The sequence below is a fragment of the Palaemon carinicauda genome, chromosome 42 (assembly GCF_036898095.1).
Source record: "Palaemon carinicauda isolate YSFRI2023 chromosome 42, ASM3689809v2, whole genome shotgun sequence".
NCBI lineage: Eukaryota > Metazoa > Arthropoda > Malacostraca > Decapoda > Palaemonidae > Palaemon > Palaemon carinicauda.
Genome location: NC_090766.1, coordinates 51,172,455 through 51,194,876, shown reverse-complemented (window position 1 = coordinate 51,194,876; position 22,422 = coordinate 51,172,455). Strand labels below are relative to the sequence as shown.

Genomic DNA, 22,422 nt, shown 5'->3' with positions numbered 1-22,422 from the left:
AAAAACAACAATAAAAAACATTTCAAGAGAAAGATTAAAAAGGTTATGGGATTAGGGGAATGTAGTGGTTAAGCCCTCACCCACTACTGCACTCGCTGCTACGAATGGTCCCAGGGTGTAGCAGTTCTCGTAAAGAGACTGGACATCTTTAAGGTAAAATGATGCGAACACTGACTTGCTTCTCCAATAGGTTGCATCCATTACACTCTGCAGAGATCTGTTTTGTTTGAAGGCCACTGAAGTTGCGACAGCTCTAACTTCATGTGTCCTTACCTTCAGCAAAGCATGGTCCTCCTCATTCAGATGGGAATGAGCTTCTCGAATTAAAAGTCTGATATAATAAGAAACTGCATTCTTCGACATTGGTAAAGAAGGTTTCTTAATAGCGCACCATAAAGCTTCTGATTGTCCACGTAATGGCTTAGTCCGTTTCAAATAGTACTTAAGAGCTCTTACCGGGCATAGTACTCTTTCTTGTTCATTTCCAACCAAATTAGCAAGGCTTGGAATATCGAACGATTTGGGCCAAGGACGAGAAGGAAGTTCGTTTTTGGCTAAAAAACCAAGCTGTAAGGAACATGTAGCCGTTTCAGATGTAAATCCAATGTTCCTGCTGAAGGCGTGTATCTCACTGACTCTTTTAGCTGTTGCTAAGCAGACGAGGAAAAGAGTTTTCAAAGTGAGATCTTTTAAAGAGGCTGATTGAAGTGGTTCGAACCTTGCTGACATAAGGAACCTTAGTACCACGTCTAAGTTCCAACCTGGTGTGGCCAAACGACGCTCCTTCGAGGTCTCAAAAGACTTAAGGAGGTCCTGTAGATCTTTGTTGTTGGAAAGATCTAAGCCTCTGTGACGGAAGACTGCTGCCAACATGCTCCTGTAACCCTTGATCGTGGGAGCTGAAAGGGATCTTTCCTTCCTTAGGTATAAAAGGAAGTCAGCTATCTGAGTTACAGAGGTACTGGTTGAGGATACTGATTTAGACTTGCACCAGCTTCGGAAGACTTCCCACTTCGACTGGTAGACTTTGAGAGTGGATGTCCTCCTAGCTCTAGCAATCGCTCTGGCTGCCTCCTTCGAAAAGCCTCTAGCTCTCGAGAGTCTTTCGATAGTCTGAAGGCAGTCAGACGAAGAGCGTGGAGGCTTGGGTGTACAGTAGGGTCCCGAATTACACGTGTTCTAATTACGCGATTCCTCAATTACGCGATCGATAGTTTTTAAAAATTAATTTTCCTGTATTTGCGAGGAGCATTCTAAATCCGCGAGTCAAGCACCGCGAAGCATAGGAAATCTATTGTTTTCTTAATTGTATTGGGGGGGGGGGTGATGGTTCCCCGATGTCTGAGAAGGGGGGGGGGGGGAGAATGTGAGAGAAAGATTTCTGTTCAAACATTTTAAGACTAGTTTTGGATGAAAAATGTTAAGGTTTGCCCATCTGTTGTGTGAACTTGTCGCTAGGCCTAGCCTAACTGTCCAACACCTATATATATAATATTCCATATTTGTACTAATTAATTTTTATACTTACGTTGTGATTATGGTGAAAAATCCTTATTCATTAAACTTTAAATTAAAAACCATCAAAATAAAGACTATTTTATATCATGCTACTGCCAAACATGTCACCACAACCAAACCCATTACTTTGTTTAGTACGTTCCATCGCCGATCATAACGAACTTGCTAACCAATTTTAACAACTGTCTGTAGGTTAACTTTTGCGGCAAAAGATATCTTACCAGGTACTATGTAATAATAATGTTATAATTAATGTTTTATTTATCCTTAGAAAATCAAAATATATGAAATATGAGCAATTTTGTTTCGTGTTGTTTTTTTTTTTCCCAAAAAAACGCCTTCTTAAAAGGAAAACGTTTTTTTTTTTTTACGTTTCATCGTCGATCATAAACGCATTTACTCCTGAAAGTGATATTGAAGAGCTTTTACTAAAGATGTTATTATAAATAAAGATTATAAATAGGTGGTAAAATATCTATAATTAAAGTGTAGCAGCATCAAGAAATGTTGGGGTTCGCCCTTTACATAAGAATGTACTGTACATTGGATTAGACAGAACGTAGAAAAAAATCAATTAGGGAAAAATCTGTATTCGATATCCTCTTCATCAGCATCGTCAATCGGGCTTTTTATTTTTTTTATTCTCAGTCGCTAACTAGTTATCGCACTGCCAAGATCTGCACACATTCCGATAATTCACATTTGAAGGTTTTCTGGGAGAGGATGGATAGAGAAAATACCGAACTATATAAAATGTTTTTTTAACCTGTTAAGCGTCACCCACGTGATAAACCGTTCACCACGATCTACTCGGTACCGCCTTCAACTGTATATTCCGTTCATGACTTTAATTGCATTTTACAAGCCGTCAGTCTCGTGATGTTACTTTACTCGTATAGTAAGTATAGGATCACCACTTGGCAACACTCTCAGCATATGGGGACTGTGAATAGAAACTTATATGATGTCTGGCAACTATTTTTCTGAAGGTAGCTTGATGTTACAAAACTCTGGTTTGAACTGGTTTCCTATCAGTGCGCTCGGGCGTTCATGCATAAGTGGTTATTTGTTGTTCCTTTTGTAATGAAAGGTCTAAAGAGGAAGGTTATTTCTTTAGATGAAATAAATGATATTCTTGTTGTGGAATTTGATAATGATAACCTGTTTGATAATGAGAGCACTAGTTCTGAATCCTCCAGTGATGAGTATATTGAAGAAACAAAGTTTTCTTTCGATGTCGAAAGCGAAAATGACTTCTCATTACCGAATGACTGGACAACGAAATTTCACAAAACTATAAAGGGAAAGGAAACGCCGAGAGAGAGAGAGAGAGAGAGAGAGAGAGAGAGAGAGAGAGAGAGAGAGAGAGAGAGAGAGAGAGAATCAAGTGGATGAATAATGTACAAATGTATGACGAACATATTTGAAAACTATACAGGAAACGATATGAAGAGAGAGAGAGAGAGAGAGAGAGAGAGAGAGAGGGAGAGAGAGAGAGAGGAGAGACCTATCCCTTTCCTTTTGTTGCTTATCCAGGCGTAAGATTTACGATTGAAGATAAAAAGAACCCATTAGAATATTCAGTATTATGTAGCCATTTGAAATTAAATAATAGTAGTATTAATTGTTTTTTTTACTCAACCATTTAATTAATATCCCTACTTTTAACTATAATTACGAATTATAAGCATAAAGAAATTATATTAACTTTGAAAAATTATCATTAGTGAAATGACCGCTCAGGGCAAAAAAAGCGTGATTATCGTACAGAAGCCTATTGCACACTTGCGCCTAGTGGCCGTGTTTACGTGTGGGAGTGTCATCATGGATATACAGTACTATACTGTAATTTTTAACTATTGCTAGATACGTATTGTATCAAACCTTGAAAACCCTTTTTTGTTTTTTGTATCTATAGGAAATAATTCTACATCATTCGGAAAATACTGAAAACAGTAAGCTATGCATAGTACAGTAGTAAATACTACAGTCATAGAAAATTATCAAAACTTTAACAACTTTTTATTGTTTTATTTATCCATAAAAGAAATTTTGTACAGTATTTTATAAAAAAAATCTATAAGAAGGATTTCTTACAGTATTGTTAAGATAAAAGCTACAGTATATATATATATATATATATATATATATATATATATATATATATATATATATATATATATATATATATATATATATATATATATATATACATACATACATACACACAGTGTATATACAGTATATATATAGCTAGAAAGCTAGAAATGGAGTGAAAAAAAAATTGACGGGTAGGTTGCTGTTTGCCGCCATGATGTGTTTCGAAATATACGAATTTCCAATTACACGAGGCCTTTCATCGACCAAATTCTCGCATAATTCGGGACCCTACTGTACCTTCTTTACATGCGGCTGACGCAGAAGGTCCACTCTTAGAGGAAGTGTTCTGGGAACGTCTACTAGCCATTGCAGTACCTCGGTGAACCATTCTCTCGCGGGCCAGAGGGGAGCAACCAACGTCAACCTTGTCCCTTCGTGAGAGGCGAACTTCTGCAGTACTCTGTTGACAATCTTGAACGGGGGGAACGCATAAAGGTCTAGATGGGACCAATCCAGAAGAAAGGCATCTATGTGAACTGCTGCTGGGTCCGGAATCGGTGAACAATAAATTGGGAGCCTCTTGGTCATCGAGGTTGCGAACAGATCTATGGTGGGCTGGCCCCACAATGCCCATAGTCTGTTGCATACATTCTTGTGAAGGGTCCACTCTGTTGGGATGATTTGACCCTTCCGGCTGAGGCGGTCTGCCATGACATTCATGTCGCCTTGAATGAACCTCGTTACTAGGGATATGTTTCGATCTCTTGACCAGGTGAGGAGGTCCCTTGCGATCTCGTACAACGTCATCGAATGAGTCCCTCCTTGCTTGGAGATGTACGCCAGGGCTGTGGTGTTGTCGGAGTTCACCTCCACCACCTTGCCTAGAAGGAGGGACTTGAAGCTTCTCAAGGCCAGATGAACTGCCAGTAGCTCCTTGCAGTTGATGTGCAACTCGCTTTGAACCGCATTCCACGTGCCCGAGCATTCCCGACCGTCCAATGTCGCACCCCAGCCCGTGTCCGATGCGTCCGAGAAGAGAAGGTGGTCGGGGGTCTGAACAGCCAGTGGCAGACCCTCCCTGAGGAGAATGTTGTTCTTCCACCAAGTCAGTGACGACTTCATCTTCTCGGAAATAGGAACCGAGACCGCTCCTAGCGTCTTGTCCTTTCTCCAGTGAGCAGCTAAGTGAAATTGAAGGGGGCGGAGGTGGAGTCTCCCTAACGCGACGAACTGGTCCAGTGATGAAAGCGTCCCTATCAGACTCATCCACTGTCTGACTGAACATCGGTCCTTCTTCAGCATGGACTGGATGCATTCTTGGGCTTGACTGATTCTGGGGGCCGACGGAAAAGCCCGAAAAGCTTGACTCTGAATCTCCATTCCTAGGTATACTATAGTTTGGGATGGGACGAGTTGGGACTTTTCTATATTGACCAGGAGACCCAATTCCTTGGTCAGATCTAGAGTCCACTGTAGATTCTCCAGACAGCGACGACTTGACGCAGCTCTTAAAAGCCAGTCGTCCAAATAGAGGGAGGCTCTGATGTTTGCTAAATGCAGGAATTTGGCAATATTCCTCATCAGTTTGGTAAAAACTAGAGGTGCCGTGCTTAGGCCAAAGCACAGGGCTTGGAACTGGTATACAACCTTCCCGAAAACGAACCTTAGAAAAGGTTGGGAATCTGGGTGGATGGGGACGTGAAAGTAAGCGTCCTTTAGGTCTAACGAGACCATCCAGTCTTCCTTCCTGACCGATGCTAGAACCGACTTTGTCGTCTCCATGGTGAACGTCTGCTTTGTGACAAAGACATTCAGAGAACTGACGTCTAGCACCGGTCTCCACCCTCCTGTCTTCTTCGGCACTAAGAAGAGGCGGTTGTAGAAGCCCGGGGATTGATGGTCCCGGACTATGACTACCGCTCCCTTTTGTAGTAAGAGAGACACCTCTTGCTGTAAAGCTAGTCTCTTGTCCTCCTCTCTGTACCTGGGAGAGAGGTCGATGGGAGTTGTTGCTAGAGGGGGCTTGCGCAAGAATGGAATCTTGTACCCCTCCCTGAGTAACTTCACAGACTGTGCGTCTGCGCCCCTGTTCTCCCAGGCCTGCCAGTAGTTCTTGAGCCTGGCTCCCACTGCTGTCTGAAGAAGGTGGCAGTCAGACTCTGCCTCTAGAGGACTTGGAACCCTTCTTCTTGCTCCCACGTTGACTTCCGGCACGAGCACCTCCTCTGCTGGAGGCTCTGCCACGAAAGGGCGGAATGAACCTTGACGCTGGAGTGTCCATCCTGGGTCTAGGTACGGAGGGCAAAGGGGTGGCTTTGCGTGCGGATGACGCCACCAGGTCATGGGTGTCTTTCTGGATCAAGGAGGCAGCAATCTCCTTGATCAACTCTTCAGGGAAGAGACACTTCGAGAGTGGAGCAAACATAAGCTCCGACTTTTGACATGGGGTGACTCCATCTGACAAGAAGGAGCAAAGGTGATCTCGCTTCTTGAGAACCCCAGACACGAAAGAAGCCGCAAGCTCACTAGAACCATCCCGTATGGCTTTGTCCATGCAGGACATGATGAGCATGGAAGTTTCCTTATCAGAAGGGGAGGTCTTCCTGCTCAACGCTCCCAAACACCAGTCCAAGAAGTTAAAGACTTCGAATGCGCGGAAAACTCCCTTCATAAGATGGTCCATATCCGAAGGAGTCCAGCAAATCTTGGAGCGTCTCATAGCCAGCCTGCGGGGAGAGTCTACCAGACTTGAGAAGTCGCCCTGGGCAGAGGCAGGAACTCCCAAGCCGAGAACTTCTCCCGTGGCATACCAGACGCTAGATCTGGAAGCAAGCTTGACCGGGGGAAACATGAAGGATGTCTTCCCAAGTTGCTTCTTGGACTGCAACCACTCTCCCAGTACCCTTAAAGCTCTCTTGGACGAGCGAGCGAGTACGAGCTTCGTAAAGGCAGGTGCTGCTGACTGCATGCCTAAAGCGAACTCAGAGGGAGGCGAGCGTGGTGCTGCAGACACAAACTGATCCGGATATAAATCCTTGAACAGCGCAAGCACTTTCCTAAAGTCTAAGGAGGGAGGCGTGGTCTTGGGTTCTTCGATGTCCGAGTGTTGGTCGTCAAGATGTGCAGCTTCGTCATCATCAGAGATACCATCGTCTGAATGTTGAGGAGGAAGAGGCAACGGAGTGGGCTGGACGGCTGAGTCCGGCAGCACGGGTGCATGCGTGGCTGCACTGGACCCAACGTCATGCCACTGTTGGTCAGTCTGAGAACTGGCAACAACCAAAGCTGAGTTGGTGCGCAAAGCGTCTACTCCCGACTGTGGAAGGATAGCGGAGACCACCGTGGGTTGCGGAGGCTGACGCACCGCGTCAAAACACGGCAGCCTAACTCCACCCTCCTGTTGTTGTGGTAGCTCACGCACGGCAACGGAGGGTTCCGTGCGTCTGTGAACGTCAGCATGCGTCTGGCAGGGTCGACTGCGCATGGGTGGAGGAGCTCTCACAGCTGGAGTGTGGGAGCAGGCAGCCTCAGCGTCTGCTGGGCGCACAACCGTGGCAGGTTGTAGGCTAACGGGTGCAGCGGCAAACTTCTCCGCACGAAACTCCTGCATAACAGCAGCTAACTGAGTCTGCATAGACTGCAGCAAAGACCACTTAGGGTCTACAAAAGCGGCAACAGACGGAGTTACTGTCCGTTGTGACTGAGGGTCTAAAACAGCGGGTGCGGCAACAGACGGAGTTACTGCCTATTGCGGTACCACTTTGCCTCTCTTAGGAGGTGTGCAGTCGTCGGAGGACTGCAGCGAGTCCGAACTGACCCAGTGGCTACACCTGGGCCGTTGGACTAGCTCGGAAGGGACCTTACGTTTAAGAGGCCGTGAGACCTTGGTCCATCGTTTCTGTCGAGAAACCTCTTCCGCAGACGAGGAATGAACGGGCTCACTCGTCTTCTTGTGGGTGGGACGATCTAGGTAAGATACGTCCGAAACCACGGAGGGTACGTCTGTCCGCTGATTAAAGCCTGTCGAACCCTTTGGTCGTACGACATTGCTTCTCCTTTGGGCTTGGGAGCTTGCAAGAGGTCCCGGACTGGGAGGACGACAGGCACGAACAGACGCACCCTCATGCGTAACACTGACACTTTTCACTGCACTGACACTCACTTCACTTCCCACTGCACTTTTACCTTTCAACTCTCTGACGTCAGCCATGAGTTGATTGCGGTCATTCGCCAATGACTCGACTCTCTCACCTAGAGCCTGGATGGCACGCATCATATCTGCCATTGAAGGTTGATGAGAGCTAGCAGGGGGGTCGGGTGCAACCACTACAGGGGAAGGAATAGGTTGAGGGGCATGGGGAGAGGAAAAATCAATTGAGCGAGACGAACTCCTCCTGATCCTATCCTTCTCTAGCCTACGTGCATATTTCAGGAATTCTTGAAACCCGAATTCCGAAAGCCCAGCGCATTCCTCACATCGATCTTCCAATTGACAGGCTTTACCCCTACAATTGGAACAAACGGTGTGCGGATCGATAGAGGCCTTCGGAAGACGCCTTGAACAGTCCCTAGCGCTACATTTCCTGTACTTGGGGACTTGAGAAGGGTCAGACATCTTGAATTAGTCAAAGGGGGGAATTCAAAATCTATCCAAGTCGTCAACAAATAATCCAAAATCCAAAAAAGAATGCAAGGAAGTATTGAAGATAACTTCTGCACAGCGATAGCTAATAACCAGAAATGAATACTTCACCAAATAACGTGAAAATCAATCCAGAAAACAAGAGCGTATTCAGAAGGTCTTGCCGGTGGCACGACAGAGAGAAAATTGGTTCTGTGTTGACATCGAGTACTTGAGTACCTGCTCGACAGATGGCGCTGTTGATGTACACCCCCACCTGTATAGCGATCGCTGGCGTATTCCGCCCGTAGGTTTTTCTGTCGGGCAGCAGAGCTGACAGCTATATGATCACCGGGTAAGTTTAATATTGAAAAAAAGGATGGTTTGAATTAGTACAAAAAAAAAAAACTTACTTATTGCAATAATCAACACATGATTGGCGGTCCGTAAACAAAACGTCTTTTCCAGTTGCCCACTGCGAATCCAACAGGAGATCAACAACTTTATTGGCTGAAAATAAGAAAACAGAAGATAAATGAGACTAAATACAGTGCAAATTTGAGAATTCTAATATAAATCATAAAGCTGTGCCAAAAAACTTTATAAATAGGCCATGATATGACTAAGCATATGCTTTAAACAATAGGTTACTTTAAAAATAGTACCGTAATAACATTATACGTTTACAACAAAAACATGAGGGTAACTACCGTAAAAATAGTTGACCTGGTGATTGAGAAACTTAGTTTTTTTGGTCGGGCAATTCTTCTTCATGTAGGTAGCGACTGCATAGTGTTGTTTGGTTGGCTTCTCTTCGACAGGAATTGGAATATCCTGAAAGTAATATGAATTTCAAGTTACATGTAAATCAAAAGTTCTACGGCAGTAAACAAAGAACATTGCTGGCAATGGAAAATGGCGCAATTATTGTACAGTATATCAATTTGTACCTACGTCGAAACGCTTATTCTCTACAAAGTTCAGAACCCGAGGAATATGTGGATTGGAAGTGCTGTGGATAACATTGAGTATTGCAAAGCATAAGTAATGTAATAATCAGTATGAATGTCTAAAAATAAAATGTCCTAATACATGTTACATTAAGAATTAAGCTTGCCTCTTGGGTAACGGATAATTTAAGGGTAAAAGTGGCAAGATTCCCCGTAGTGACAACTGAGCACTGAAGTTTGAAACAATCATTCACAATTACTATTCAGCTTCACTTGGGTTCTATCTGAACTAACCAAACTCAAAAACAAACCTTACCCAACTGATGTTATCCACTGAAAAATAAATCATTTCTCATCACTACAGTACTAAAATTAATCAACTATTTCAGTTTGAATAACTCTGTAACAGGGCAGTAGTTTAGTTTAGATAAAGGATATAAGAACTTCAATGAAGAGTCTAATATATTATAGTGGGAAGTAGCTTTTCCAGTTAAGAGGTACATGTAGGTCAACCATGACCTTTGGGATCACGATTACTGAACCTTTCTTTCTTTAATCTTCTTTAATGACTTTTTTTTTTAATTAAGACTGGTGATTATAATTACGGGAATCAAAGTATGTATCACATCAACTTCCTGATAATTGAACTTTGGTCCAATTACAGAAAAATCAACTTAAAATGAGAACAGACTGTTGTAGTCCACTTTTTATAAGAAATTTAATGTCAATAAAGTATTATATCTTTTAGCAGTGTAGTGTATAATAATTACAAAAAGGCAAATACATATTGCACTCATTATAAAATTTACATATATCCTTTCATAACTCTGAACTAACTTAAATGCAGTAAAGTAATATGTACTTAATTTGTCACAAATTTCCCCGACAGGAAATAGAATGCATTTTTTGCTTGCCTTGTTTAACATTTTCTTCACTACTATACATTTGTAATATATCTCATATTGGCATTCTATCCTACAGCAATCAGTCATTCAACTTAACACCTTTTTGTACAGTTACTTTTCTGTATCAATTGACATATTATTTAGGGCTTACTGTTTCTGTTATAGTCTTCTAAAAGCCAGGATATTGAAAAAAACTCAACCTTTTACAGATCTCAAATTCCAATTGCTGGAAATATTCAACAGTTACTTTTTAGAATCCTTTTACTAACTAGAGATGACAGCATTTTTACACCATTCTGAACTGCTGGCTTACTGTAATACTGTACCAAATTTGTATAAAATACAGCTCAACAAATTGTCTGACAATTACACATATTCGGTAAAATGTACATACAGTCGGTATATTGTAATTTCAACGCCTAATTAGTACAAACAGAAAACTACCTAATGGTATCAAAGTGGATGAACATTCCTTCAAATAGGGATATACATCCATCATCATCATCATTCTCTTTTATCTACACACACATTAGTAGTTTTGGCAATCCATATACTGTATAATTGTGGGGATCTGAGATGGGAATAATTGGGGCACAATTTGAAGACCCTGGACCAGTTAGGTTTAATGTCATACAGGAAATGGATGGAAAAGCTTGAGGACACACTGACAAGAACAATACAGCCAAAGAAGGAAACATAATGATATCATCATTGCTGGATCTTTGAGAAAAAAAAAAAAAAAAAAAAAAAAAAAGATTTGAATGACCTCAAAGCATAGTACAATTAACTGTTTTCACACTATTGTAACGGTAATACAGTACTTACTAAAATGGTGTAAAAACTCATTGAATAGAAAATTAAGTTTATTGTATTGTAAGCTAAAAAACAATACTCACTGAGAAAGAAAAAAAAAAACTAGAAAAACCTCTGAAGAGCCAATATAATCAGAAATAAAAAGGATTTTGGCAATACTTGAACTACAACTTAAAATTCAATTTGAATCTCAAACGAAAGAAATTTCATCTCATCACCTAACTCCAAAAACAAATCATTTTAAAATCAATGAGGCTCTGTAGTTATAACTATTGGCAGGTGGAGGGGAAGCCCAGCTCACCTGTCTGTCAGAGACACTTCTAACCATCAGACCTGGGATTTGCAAAGTGGTTGAGGAAGTAAGTGTAACTTACAAACAAAAATTAATTAATAATTTGTTCCTACACAATTAAAAAATACCATCCTTTAATAGGAGACTCAGTCTTAAGAGGGAGGAAGTTCCTATGAACCAAACTGCTGGTTGGTTCACCTCTCCCAGGAACTGTTAAAGCACCTGGTCCTGTACAGGAAAAAAGGTGATGAACCCTGCCAATCTCCGAACGGGTTGTGCATAGGGATGCTACGAGAGTTAGGTTACACCTGTACCAAGGGTAAATGGTATGCAGTCATAGAAGGACCTATATCACTGTGTGGGTTATGTCCAAACGTTTTCAATGCTATTATAAGAAATGTGTTTAAATACTGTACATTCTGTCTATTCTCTCTCTCTCTCTCTCTCTCTCCTGGGAGGATGGGAGACGATACTTCTTGGCAGAGTCTACTGTAAAGATTGTTCAGTTAGAAGCTCACCTGCATTTAACGTTCGGTGCAGGTCATAGCTGGCACGATTGCTGCAGCCACAAAAGAGGGGGAAAAAAGAAGAGTAGAAGGCCTATAATTCTACCTTTCCTAGAAAGGCTTATGTCCAAACCTTAATCTTTTCTCAGGCTGTAACCTGGTGATCAGCCACCACATGACCAAGGGTGAAAATAACCAAAGACTTGTGGATATCAATCCGCAGGTAGTGAAAGGTAAAAGACGTCTTGCACTAGCAAAGTCCTTTCCTATTACCTGAGCCATTGACAGTTTTTTTTCCCAAGCACCAAGGAGGATCTAATATCCACAAATTTGCGAGCCCTTACCCAAGCTGAACCTCTGAACCCCTGCTGGTTGAAATATACACACATCAATGGTCTCACAAAACTAGACAAAAAAAAACAATTTTCTTTGATATTTTTCTCTCTATCCAGCTGATTCTAATAAAAGTTTCAGGAGCTCAGGAATGAACTGGAGAGTCCTCTAAGAATAGCATTATGGAGCCTCTGCATGACAAGAGAATTCCTTCATTCTGATGCCCTCTGGATTGATGCCTCCTGAGAAACGATGGCGAAGGACTTGAGCCTGGTACATACTGTATTGGGGGCAGTTAGTTCATAGCCACAAACTTGGGAACAAACTAAAGGAGTCCTTTCACATCTCAGATTGGCTAGTGACACGAGATGCCAAAAGCTTGCAAACTAGCATCAATGATGATAAGGTTAGCTGAAAGACCATCTACGGATTCAGATCTGTGTCCGACGTTCACCTCAAAGGCTCTATGAGGGCACATATGAGACTTAAGAACATGAGTCATATCCCACTTGAGCTCCTCTTGGCAAAGAGGTGAATGAAGAAGTCCATGACCTGCACTGGAAATCCTACAATCATATAAGTCAAGAATATCACAATTTAAAATAATGGTCCACTCTCCTTGGCAGATAGCTGATCCTCAAAGGTAGCTAGACATCTCCTGAGCAACCCCTTGCTAAAAGCTTCTTGCTCGAAGGAGATGCTGTAAAATCAACCGTAAAGTAGGCGAGGCTGACAAAAAAATGTTTCAAGGGTAGTTCTCACCAGGTGGTTGACTAAACGTGCAAACAGATCGTGATCTTGCTCGACTTCTGGTCATTTTGGAGCCATCAGGGTCACCATGAGACCTGGTGGGACCAACACTTGGTTGATCAGCCTGCAAATCAAGTTGAACAGAAAGGCATATGAAATTAGGTGTCAGTGTTGGATAGCGTCCTCAAACAATCGCCCAAGGGTTTGAAATGGGGAAACAGTACACAGGGAGTTTACTGTTTTGCTGTGTGGGAAACAGAATGATCCAGTGATCCCCAGAGAGCAAGAAACATTTTTGCTGAGCAAGGATGAAGGAACCACTTCAGACCCACAACCTACCCCTGCCGACTGAGCGTGTCTAATGGTACATTTCTCTTACCTGAAATGAATCTTGCCGACAGCTCTAGTGTTGTTCACTGGCCAGACATGCAACTGCTTCATCAACCCACAAAAATGTACAAGCCAGTCCTTCCTTTCTTGTTGATGTAAACTTATACAGTAGTGTTGTCACTTCAGCAATACTGAATGTACCATTAAAACGTTGGAAAGGTTGCTTGGCTAAGAACGCTGCTTGCATGCTCCATTTCTAACAGGTTGATATGCAGCTTTCCTCTAGGGACCTCTTCCCTAAAGTGAATTGGTTCCTGAAGTGTTATCCCCACATGGATGAACAGAGAATAAATGTATCTCTGGATATGGGTAGTAACTGAAACCTAACTTCACTAGAAAGATTTTTTGTTGCTCAGCCATTCCAAAAGATTGTCCAGTACCTCCTGCTCCACTGGAACAAGATGGGATGGGAGATTGCCGACTGCCAACTAGTTATGATTCAGGCATTACTGAAGGGATCACTCATGAAGATCCATGTAAGGAAGTTTCTCCACAAAGTATAGATGTTACTGAAGACATAGCCAAAGCAGAGAAGGGAGTTAACACCTGAACAAACATGGCTCCTATCTCTCAGAGCAGGCTGACGTTACCTTCTGAGAGGAAGATTCTAGCTGCTGCAGTGTCAGCAAGCCTTAGTCCTTTATCCCTTAATTGGATGCGAGACTCGACTTTTCCAAATTTACCAAGATCCCCAGACCATAACAAAAGGAGAGTAGTCGATCTTCAACCTGAAGCAACTGTCATTCATCGAGTTATTTCAACAGACATATCTTGATTCAAGTGAGGGCAAGCTAAGACCATAGCGAAAACTTGGGGAGAGGTGGACAGTCCAAAGACCATGACTTTGAATTGGTACACTATATCTCAAGAATGAAGTGGAGGTAATTTCCTTAAGACTGAAAGAAGGGTATTTAGAAGTACAAGTCCTTCAAATTCATAAAAAGCACAAAGTCTTCCTCATTAAAGGTAGACCATAGAGTATTTACCATCACCATGCTAAACAGTTTGATGAACCAACTTGTTCGATGGTGAGAAGTTGATGACTGTTCTCCAGATCCAGTCAACTTCTCCACCAGGAACAGCAGACTGCAAAAACCCTAAGGACTAACTTCATCTGCATTATTCTTCTCCATTGCTTTCACTTCTGCAGCCATGAGCAGATATTTCAGCAAAATTTCAGAGATGAACTCTGGAACGCTATTGGAGTTCAGGTGAGGGAGGTTGAAGATGTCAGAAGGCTAGCAGCATCAGTACCGAAGAACTTCTACAACCATTGCTCTATTCCATGCATCAACCCCACTGTACTGGCAGAAGCTGGAGGAGAGCACTGTCAACTTTCAGTGTCCCCTTCCTCCTTTCTTATCTCAACCGCTGCTTCTGCTTTGGCCAGGATAGACACGTAAGGGTGGAGCACTCTCCGGGGTGACCCCATCTTGAAGGAAGTAATTGGAGCACTTGATCAGGGTTTAAAGGCAACTAGAGCTTTCTTCAAAACAGATCCTGATGGAGTGACTGACCCTTGAATGTAACCGAATGACAGATGAAGGAGTCATGGCTAACCTTCCTGCTCTGCACCATTGCTTCTTTGCCTTTCTGAAGAAAAAGACGGAGCCTCCAGTACCCGGGGCAATCCCACTCCAGCTTGTCTGGAGAATAAAAAAAACTGCATATCCCTTCTCTTCAGAATTTAGTTGGCCCATTGGTTGGCTGGCTGGTGTGCAAAGAATGTCACTGCCTAGCATTGTCAATCCAGGAAGCCCCTCAGAAGCTAGCCATGGAAGAGGATTTCATGGCAGTAGGCTCAGGGGCTCAAAATACTGTGCTTTCTGGACTCTGCCTCTCCACAGGCAATCTAGTTATTAAAGTAGACAGACTGCTGGATTGACAAAAAGAGGAGACAGAATTTTGCTCAACTTGAGTGATTTCTTAGGCCTGAAAGTATGAGAACTCACTCTGTCACATGCTACACGAGCAATTCCAACCAGGGGAAGTCCATTGAGGACTTTTCATCGATGAGAGGCTCCTAAGTGCTAATCAATGACAGTAGATTCCACTGTAACAGAAGCCATGGTAGCCTCCTAAGTTCATTGCACTCAGGAATAATGGTAAGAACATCAATAAATTAACTCTGTCTTTGGTTTCTCCACCTCTGCTGGCACCAGACAACAGTCGGGTATTATTGAGGTGATGAAAACACCAGATTCACCCTCCCTCTTCAAAATTATCTCGAAAGGCAATTTTTCTTCAAAGAGTGCAAGTTCCAAAGTGAAAGGAAAACTGTGTGTACTCTGACAACATAAATTTCTTTTTTTCTTTGTATGGCTGGTCTCTACTACATAAAAAAAAAAAAAACGAGACGTTGAAGAGGGGGCCAAATGGCAATCTGCCTCCCCTTTAACAACAAAATGTCTTTGGAACTCATGCCCTGAAGTACTGATGGCCTGATGGAAGTAATGCCTACCCTAGTCTCTGCAATGTGTTGGTGAGCATGGTATCAAGCAGCCTTTAGGGGTATCACGCACTTACCAATCACCACGTAGTGAAGGACTTTGTTGCCAATTACATTTTAAAGTGATGGAACATCTCAATGCTTGTTAAAGTGCAGAGAGCGGTCCTGTTGGTGGTCAGCTATTCCTGTTCTCGGTAGGGTGTGAGCAAGGGAAATTTCCAGTGCATGGACTTGTCATGTACGGGAAACAAGTGACAGATGATCTCATTCCCTACTGAGAGAGCTCGTGGGAGGTTCTCAATGACCCGGGAATCAAGAAAAGAATGATCATACTGACACCAATCACGAGGATTATATTCCTGATCACATATATGTAAGGGAATGTCTCATAGCTCTGAAATAAGAGGAGATTAATAGGTGCCAGAGCAAGAGAAACCTTTAATTAAGACCAAAAGTGCATGTTTTTGGTCTGGTATAACACTAAGCTCTGGTAGCAGGAGTGTAATATCCTGCAACGCATACTAAGACACCTCCTCTGTCTCAGTAGGTTTTCTGTACCCAACCATCACTCTGTCCTCTGTAAAAGAGGAGATTAGTCAAGCTTCTAGCAAAGGGAGCAGAGGGGACAAGGTCTTCAACCCGACCAATAGTGGGTGCGCTTGGTCTGGAATGAGACCAAAAACTGGAAACGAGCATAAACACCTATACAGTGCATAGTGACACCTTGGTTCTCTGTACCACACAGTCTCTTTTTCGTGTGCAAGCGTAGGAGTCTTATGCGGCTCCTGTCAATTGGTCTTCATGGACTCCTTCGATGATGAATTCTTCTTTAAAGTAATCTTAAAGACGACAAAATATTTGAGGAGTCCACACTCTTCTTGCTAGATTTCTTCGGGGTCACGGTCTTGGACACAAATGATGATGCTTTCACAAAGAAAGAGGCCACAGGTGCCTATTCCAAAGCAGTAGAGACGACGGCAACAAGTGCCACGGCCTTCAGTGCCTCCTCAGGTGAAGCTGGAGTTTGAAAAAACTGCAGGGGCAGTTTCAGAATTCCTAGCAGTGGTAAAAAACCTCCAGCAGATGAAGCACCAATGATGCCCAAGGAAGGCCAATTCCTTTAGGATCAGGTTGTACAGCTACATGTAATGAGGGGATGACAGAGAAAACTAATGGCCATCAAAAGGAACAAGGATGATATGATTAAGACCACGTTAGCACACAAACCTGCCACTTATTTGTGGCAGGTATTTTTCATTCAACTTATCCAGTTTTACCAACACATAAATGCATGTCTGCACACTTACCCATTTATTCCAGAAAGAGAAAGCAAAATAGTAAGAGCCTAAATTTGAGGCAGCGAGATTATGTGTATATGTAATGCTTGCGGTCGAAGTTAAAAGTAGGTGTCTTGCTGACTAGCAGGTGGGCTACCTGTCGGTAATTATAGCTAACTATTCAAATTTTGACGGCTGTTCCAGCTTAGCTGAAGTCACCCCTATTAACAGGTGATAATTTGTATTTGTGTAGGAACAAATCAATACAATCTTGACCCACTCTGATTCTTTGATCCATTCTGCAAGAAAAGGCTGCATAACCAAGACATTCTATCAAAGTTCATTGTTACACAGACCAAAAGCCATTTACAAGATTTGTTTAGATGGCCGAACATTGTTTTATTATCTGTAAAAGAATGGAAGTTTTCACCATGCTTTGAAATTCTCAAGTGAACTTTACATGTTTTAACATTCAATATTTCTAGAAATAAAAACACAACTTTATAATGAAATGTTTTGTGATAAATTATTTTTGAATACACAACAGTATGTAGCTATGGTCCTTCATGAAATTTACAATCTTTGTAATCTGAAAAAGCAGCCCTTCAAACATCTAACAAAACACAAAACACAATTTGACATAAATGTCTATATGGTATGTTATACACTTGCAAAGGCTAAGGAGTTTACTCTGCTACGTCACTTTCTTAAAAAAAATGTACAACCAAGTTGCCTTCAGCCGAGGCTTGCGTCTTTCTTATTCACCTTATAGGACAACACAATAGCTACAACAAAGTTTAATGACTCAAAGAGCTACCTCTTGTAGAAGCATGTAACCCGAGTCAATAAAGGGTATTACACACGGAAGGGCACAAAACTCATGCTTATTAAATTACATAAAAAAAAAAACAGGTGTGTAAAGTGAGAATCAGATAAAGCTGCACAGATGAAATAACGTAACAAAAGACATTTTCTTCCACTCGATGCTATAGAATATTGAATATGAACATAGCCTTAGTGAGCAAACTGCAAATTGTTTAAAGAGAAAGCAAGCCTAAATAAACTCTAGGGAATTCTGATAAAAAAAAAACAAATTTACATCTCCTACATTCAAAACACTATGTAGCATAATTATATCTGTGATTATGTTCGGCAAGCAATAACACACTGCATGCGGATATAATCGAAAAGATTTCTGAACTCAACAAATAATATTATAAAAAATGTACATATAATACTGTATATATATGTATAATATAAATATATATAATATATATTTATATACAGTATATATATAGTTTTCTCTTTGTCATCTTTTCAACATCAAAAAAAAAATAATGAATCACAAAAACTTGTGATGGTGTTGCTGCTGTCGTGCAACTTAAAGCCATGACCAGTGCTGAGCTGAGCAAACAGTCAATAACACATCTCTGCACGGTCAAGAGATATAAAAGCAAATGCTGAATTATAAAGGCAATAGATAAATTAATGACAATGGTTGTGTCCATACAAAAAATTTCACCTCGTCTTTTTCGGGAGTGCAGCGCTTTATATAGGGACCCGAAGGTTCCACGACATCCTGTGATAGAAACATTCACTTAATAACTGATTAAAATATATATGAAAAAAAAAACTAGTTACCAATTTAGACATCCCTCCTTATCAAACTTCTTGACAATTAGCCCAGCATGATAACTTATAAGGTGTAATAATTCTTTCTGGTGTGTGCCATGCACTACACATAAGTGGCAATACCTAAATTAAGACTAAGGTCTAATCCCGAGTGCATGATGAACTTTCTATGAAATTTTGCATTGTGAGATTTGACAAAGATTTCAAGCTTAAAGAAAATACTCTCCAGTAGACCTTAACACCAGGTCTAAAGTGTCTTACATGAAGTGCAGTTTACAATTTCATTTTATCAAATATTAGAATATGAAATAACCCCTTTTAGTTAATACTATATGACAGTCAAACAATACAATTTCTCTATGTAAAATACAACTTTGGAATCACAAAGAATACAGCTTTCAAAAGGGGAATGGCATTACTCTACACTTCACTAGAGGTTTTAAAATACAATACGATTTCACTGAATAAACAATCTGCCTGCTACCAAACCAAAATCTATTTACATCTACTCCTAAATAAATGACCAAAGGCAGAGAATATATCAGACTCTGGATACAAAAGTATTTACATACAATCCCAGGATCTTTTTGGGTACCTCCTACTTTCTAGCTTTGAGATTCCCCTCTGCTTACATCATATTGGACTCATATTATGGGGTCAAGTGTATTATAGTTTATTTTGGATTTTGTGAAATTATTTAGGCAATTATGTCCATCATCTCACAAAAATATACAAAAATGCAAGGTCCATCATTCTCTATTACCCCTTGAAGAACCAACAGTCATCTATCTTTTACTGACCCAAAGTATTTTTCAAATTCTAAGGCTTATTCAAAACTGCATAGTCCAAAAGAGCTCAGAAAGTCACACTCTAACATTCCCAAGACTACAAGAGATCTTGACTGAGTCCTTCCTCCTACCTCATACCACAAAATCAAAAGGTGTAAGCCTTCATACTTGTGACAAAAATTTTGCAATTTAGAAAAAAAAATACGAAGAGGGTTTCTGTGTCCAAAAGGTGCCTCAAGAAGCGTGAGTAAATGTTTTAATAACCTTATTTACCAAGATTTTCCATAAACTAGTTTGATTGGGTTTTGAAGTAGTATGTAAATATACAAAAAGCTAAACCATAACAGAGGTGTCCTAGCATAACAATACTTGAAGCACAATTAGCAGTCAATGCTTAACCATTATTATTGTTTACTTTTGGAAGCTGTCATATTTAGCCCCTTAGGTATGTCACACTTGACTGTCAACTGAATGTTTACAATTTTCTTCCTGTTCTTGGTATAAATATAGAGGTCTTGAAAATTTCTTCTTAAGATCACATAAAGAGCCCAATTTCTAATTCACATTTGCTAAATGTATATTCTACACAAGAATTCAATGAACCTTTGGTGACTCTTCTTACAATATCCTGTGTGGTACAGGTTTCGGCCATGAAGTTCACATGCTTGGCCTTGACTTTAGCACTATTCTTGACCATGTTAATAATGAGGCGCTTGTTTTCAAAATTCTAAAAATGAATTGAATTTTTCCCAACTATAAAAACCAGGGTCCTTCGACAGGAGTATGATTTTAGCAAACCTAGAAACTCTTCTGTTACAATTTATAACATTTCGGTAATTGCTGGCAGGTGGTGGGGAAACCCCAGCCCTGCCACCTCAGAGTAGCCACATGGCCCTTAACATGACAAATTCGGAGATAATTTGTATTTTTCCTAACCATACAAACTTTAGCTATTTACATAGGGTATTACTTTCGGCGTAGTTGAATGACGAGCCATTAGATTTTTAACGAGGGTTAACTACCCTCTCGTTAGTTAGCGAGGGGGTTGGGGAGGGGTAGCTAGATAACCCTCCCCCCTCACACACCAGTGAACTGATTCACTTCGCTTAGAAGTAGGACTTCACGGGGGACAGGGCTGGCGGGCAAATATGTGTAAATAGCTAAGGTTTGTATGGTTAGGAAAAATATAAATTATCTCCGAATTTGTCATTTGTTCCGTAACTGAAATACAAAAACCACGCTATTTAAATAGGGTGACTTAACCCTTGGGTAGGGTGGAAAGTCCCAGCCTTACTGGCTTTGGCTTTTGCCCGGGGACTCAGTATCCGAGTGAGTAGCACTCGAGAAAAGGAGTCCCTGCACCTAGCATATTCCTTACTCCACAAGGAACATGCGGCCTACATAAGCTTGTGTGTGAAGGATTGAAGTGTGACTCGTCCTAGGAAGTTGACCTGAAGTCCTTTAGATGGAATTCTAGGCTAGGACGTTCCCAATACCACCTCGTCAGGGTATGGGGGACGCAACAGTATTATATTAATACTAGGAACACAAGGAAGCATGGTTTACCTGCAGTGGTTTGAGGTCATCTATGCAGAGAACCCAGGATGCTGCTTTCCCCAAGAGAGGGGAGGATGAAGAAAAGAGTAAGGGCCAGACACTTTTTCATCCATGCAGTCTAAAACCGGGTAACAATGCCCTCAACCTTCTGCTACCTGTCCATTAAGGAGCCTGAGGTTAGACCAGCTGCTGTGCAGCCACCACAGGGCCGATAGAAAAAGTATCGAGACTCCTGTGGGTCATGTCCTGCAGATAGTGGGCTGTGAAGGTTGTATGACACTTCCAGACCCCAGCTTGTAGAACCTGCGTCACAGAGAAGTTTCTCTTGAATGCCAGGGACGTTGCGATGCCTCTGACATCGTGTGCTCTAGGGCGACGTGACGGAGGAGGGTCTGGATTCAGGGCATGATGGATGACCCTTCGAATCCAAGCTGAGATGGTATTCTTGGTGACCCTCCTCTTCGTCCTTCCTGTGCTCACAAACAGGGCTTGCACCCGAGGACGAACTGCAGCTGTTCTTTTAAGATAATGCCTCAGACTCCTTACTGGGCATAGTAGGAGATGGTCTGGGTCATCTGTTACAGAACAAAGACGCGAAATCCTGAAGGAGTCGAACCGTGGGTCCGGAACTCCAGGATTTTGAGTCTTAGCTACAAACTCAGGGACGAACCTGAACGTTACCTCCCCCCATCCCCCTTGAATGGGTGACGTTGTATGAGAGACCATGAAGCTCACTGACACACTTGGCTGAAGCCAGGGCGAGCAGGAACACCGTCTCCCAAGTCAGGTGACGATCAGAAGCTTGGCGTAATGGTTCGAACAGGGCTCTCTTATGAGCTCTGAGAACCCGAACCACGTTCCATGAAGGAGGTCTCACTTCTGACAGAGGGCAGGTAAGTTCGTAGCTTCATATGAGCAAAGAAAGTTCCAGCGAGGAAGAAATGTCTATTCCTTTCAGCCTGAAGGCAAGGCTTAAGGCTGAGCGATAGCCTTTCACCGCCGAGACCGAAAGGCGCATTTCCTCCCGCAAATAAACAAGAAACTCCACTATTGCTGGAATAGTGGCATCGAGGGGAGAGATACCCCTCCCACGCCACCAACCACAGAAGACTCTCCACATCGCCTGGTAGACCCCTGCAGATGACTTTCGCAGGTGTCGAGACATCCTCTTCGCAACTTGTTGCGAAAAGCTTCTCTCTGTGAGGAGATGCTGGATAGTCTCCAGGCGTGAAGTCGAAGCGATGCTACGGCTTTGTGGAAGATGTTGCAGTGTGGTTGCTTGAGTAGCTCGTGTCGTGGGGGAAGTTCTCTCGGGAGTTCCGTCAGGAGCTGCAGAAGGTCCGGGAACCACTGCATGATGCCATAGCGGAGCTATCAAGGTCATTGACCGGTTGACCGATAGTCTGGTCTTGTTGAGCACCCTTCTCATCAGACAGAACGGTGGGAAGGCGTAGATGTCGATGTTGTCCCACCGTTGTTGGAAGGCATCTTGCCAGAGTGCCTTGGGGTCCGGGACTAGGGAGCAGTACAGCGGGAGCTTG

The 22,422-nt window shown here is 42.1% G+C and overlaps 1 protein-coding gene across 2 annotated transcripts in view; it reads right to left on the bottom strand.

Moving 5' to 3' along the window:
• Positions 1-22,422, bottom strand: part of Trp1 (translocation protein 1) — a 47,817-nt gene that overhangs the window by 15,788 nt on the left and 9,607 nt on the right. For both annotated transcript variants that reach the window (XM_068365092.1, XM_068365094.1), the window contains exons 2-3: positions 8,950-9,073; positions 8,653-8,749 (exon numbers count right to left, since the gene is read on the bottom strand). In XM_068365092.1, the coding sequence (XP_068221193.1) occupies positions 8,653-8,749; positions 8,950-9,073 (221 nt within the window). The remainder of the gene's footprint in view (positions 1-8,652; positions 8,750-8,949; positions 9,074-22,422) is intronic.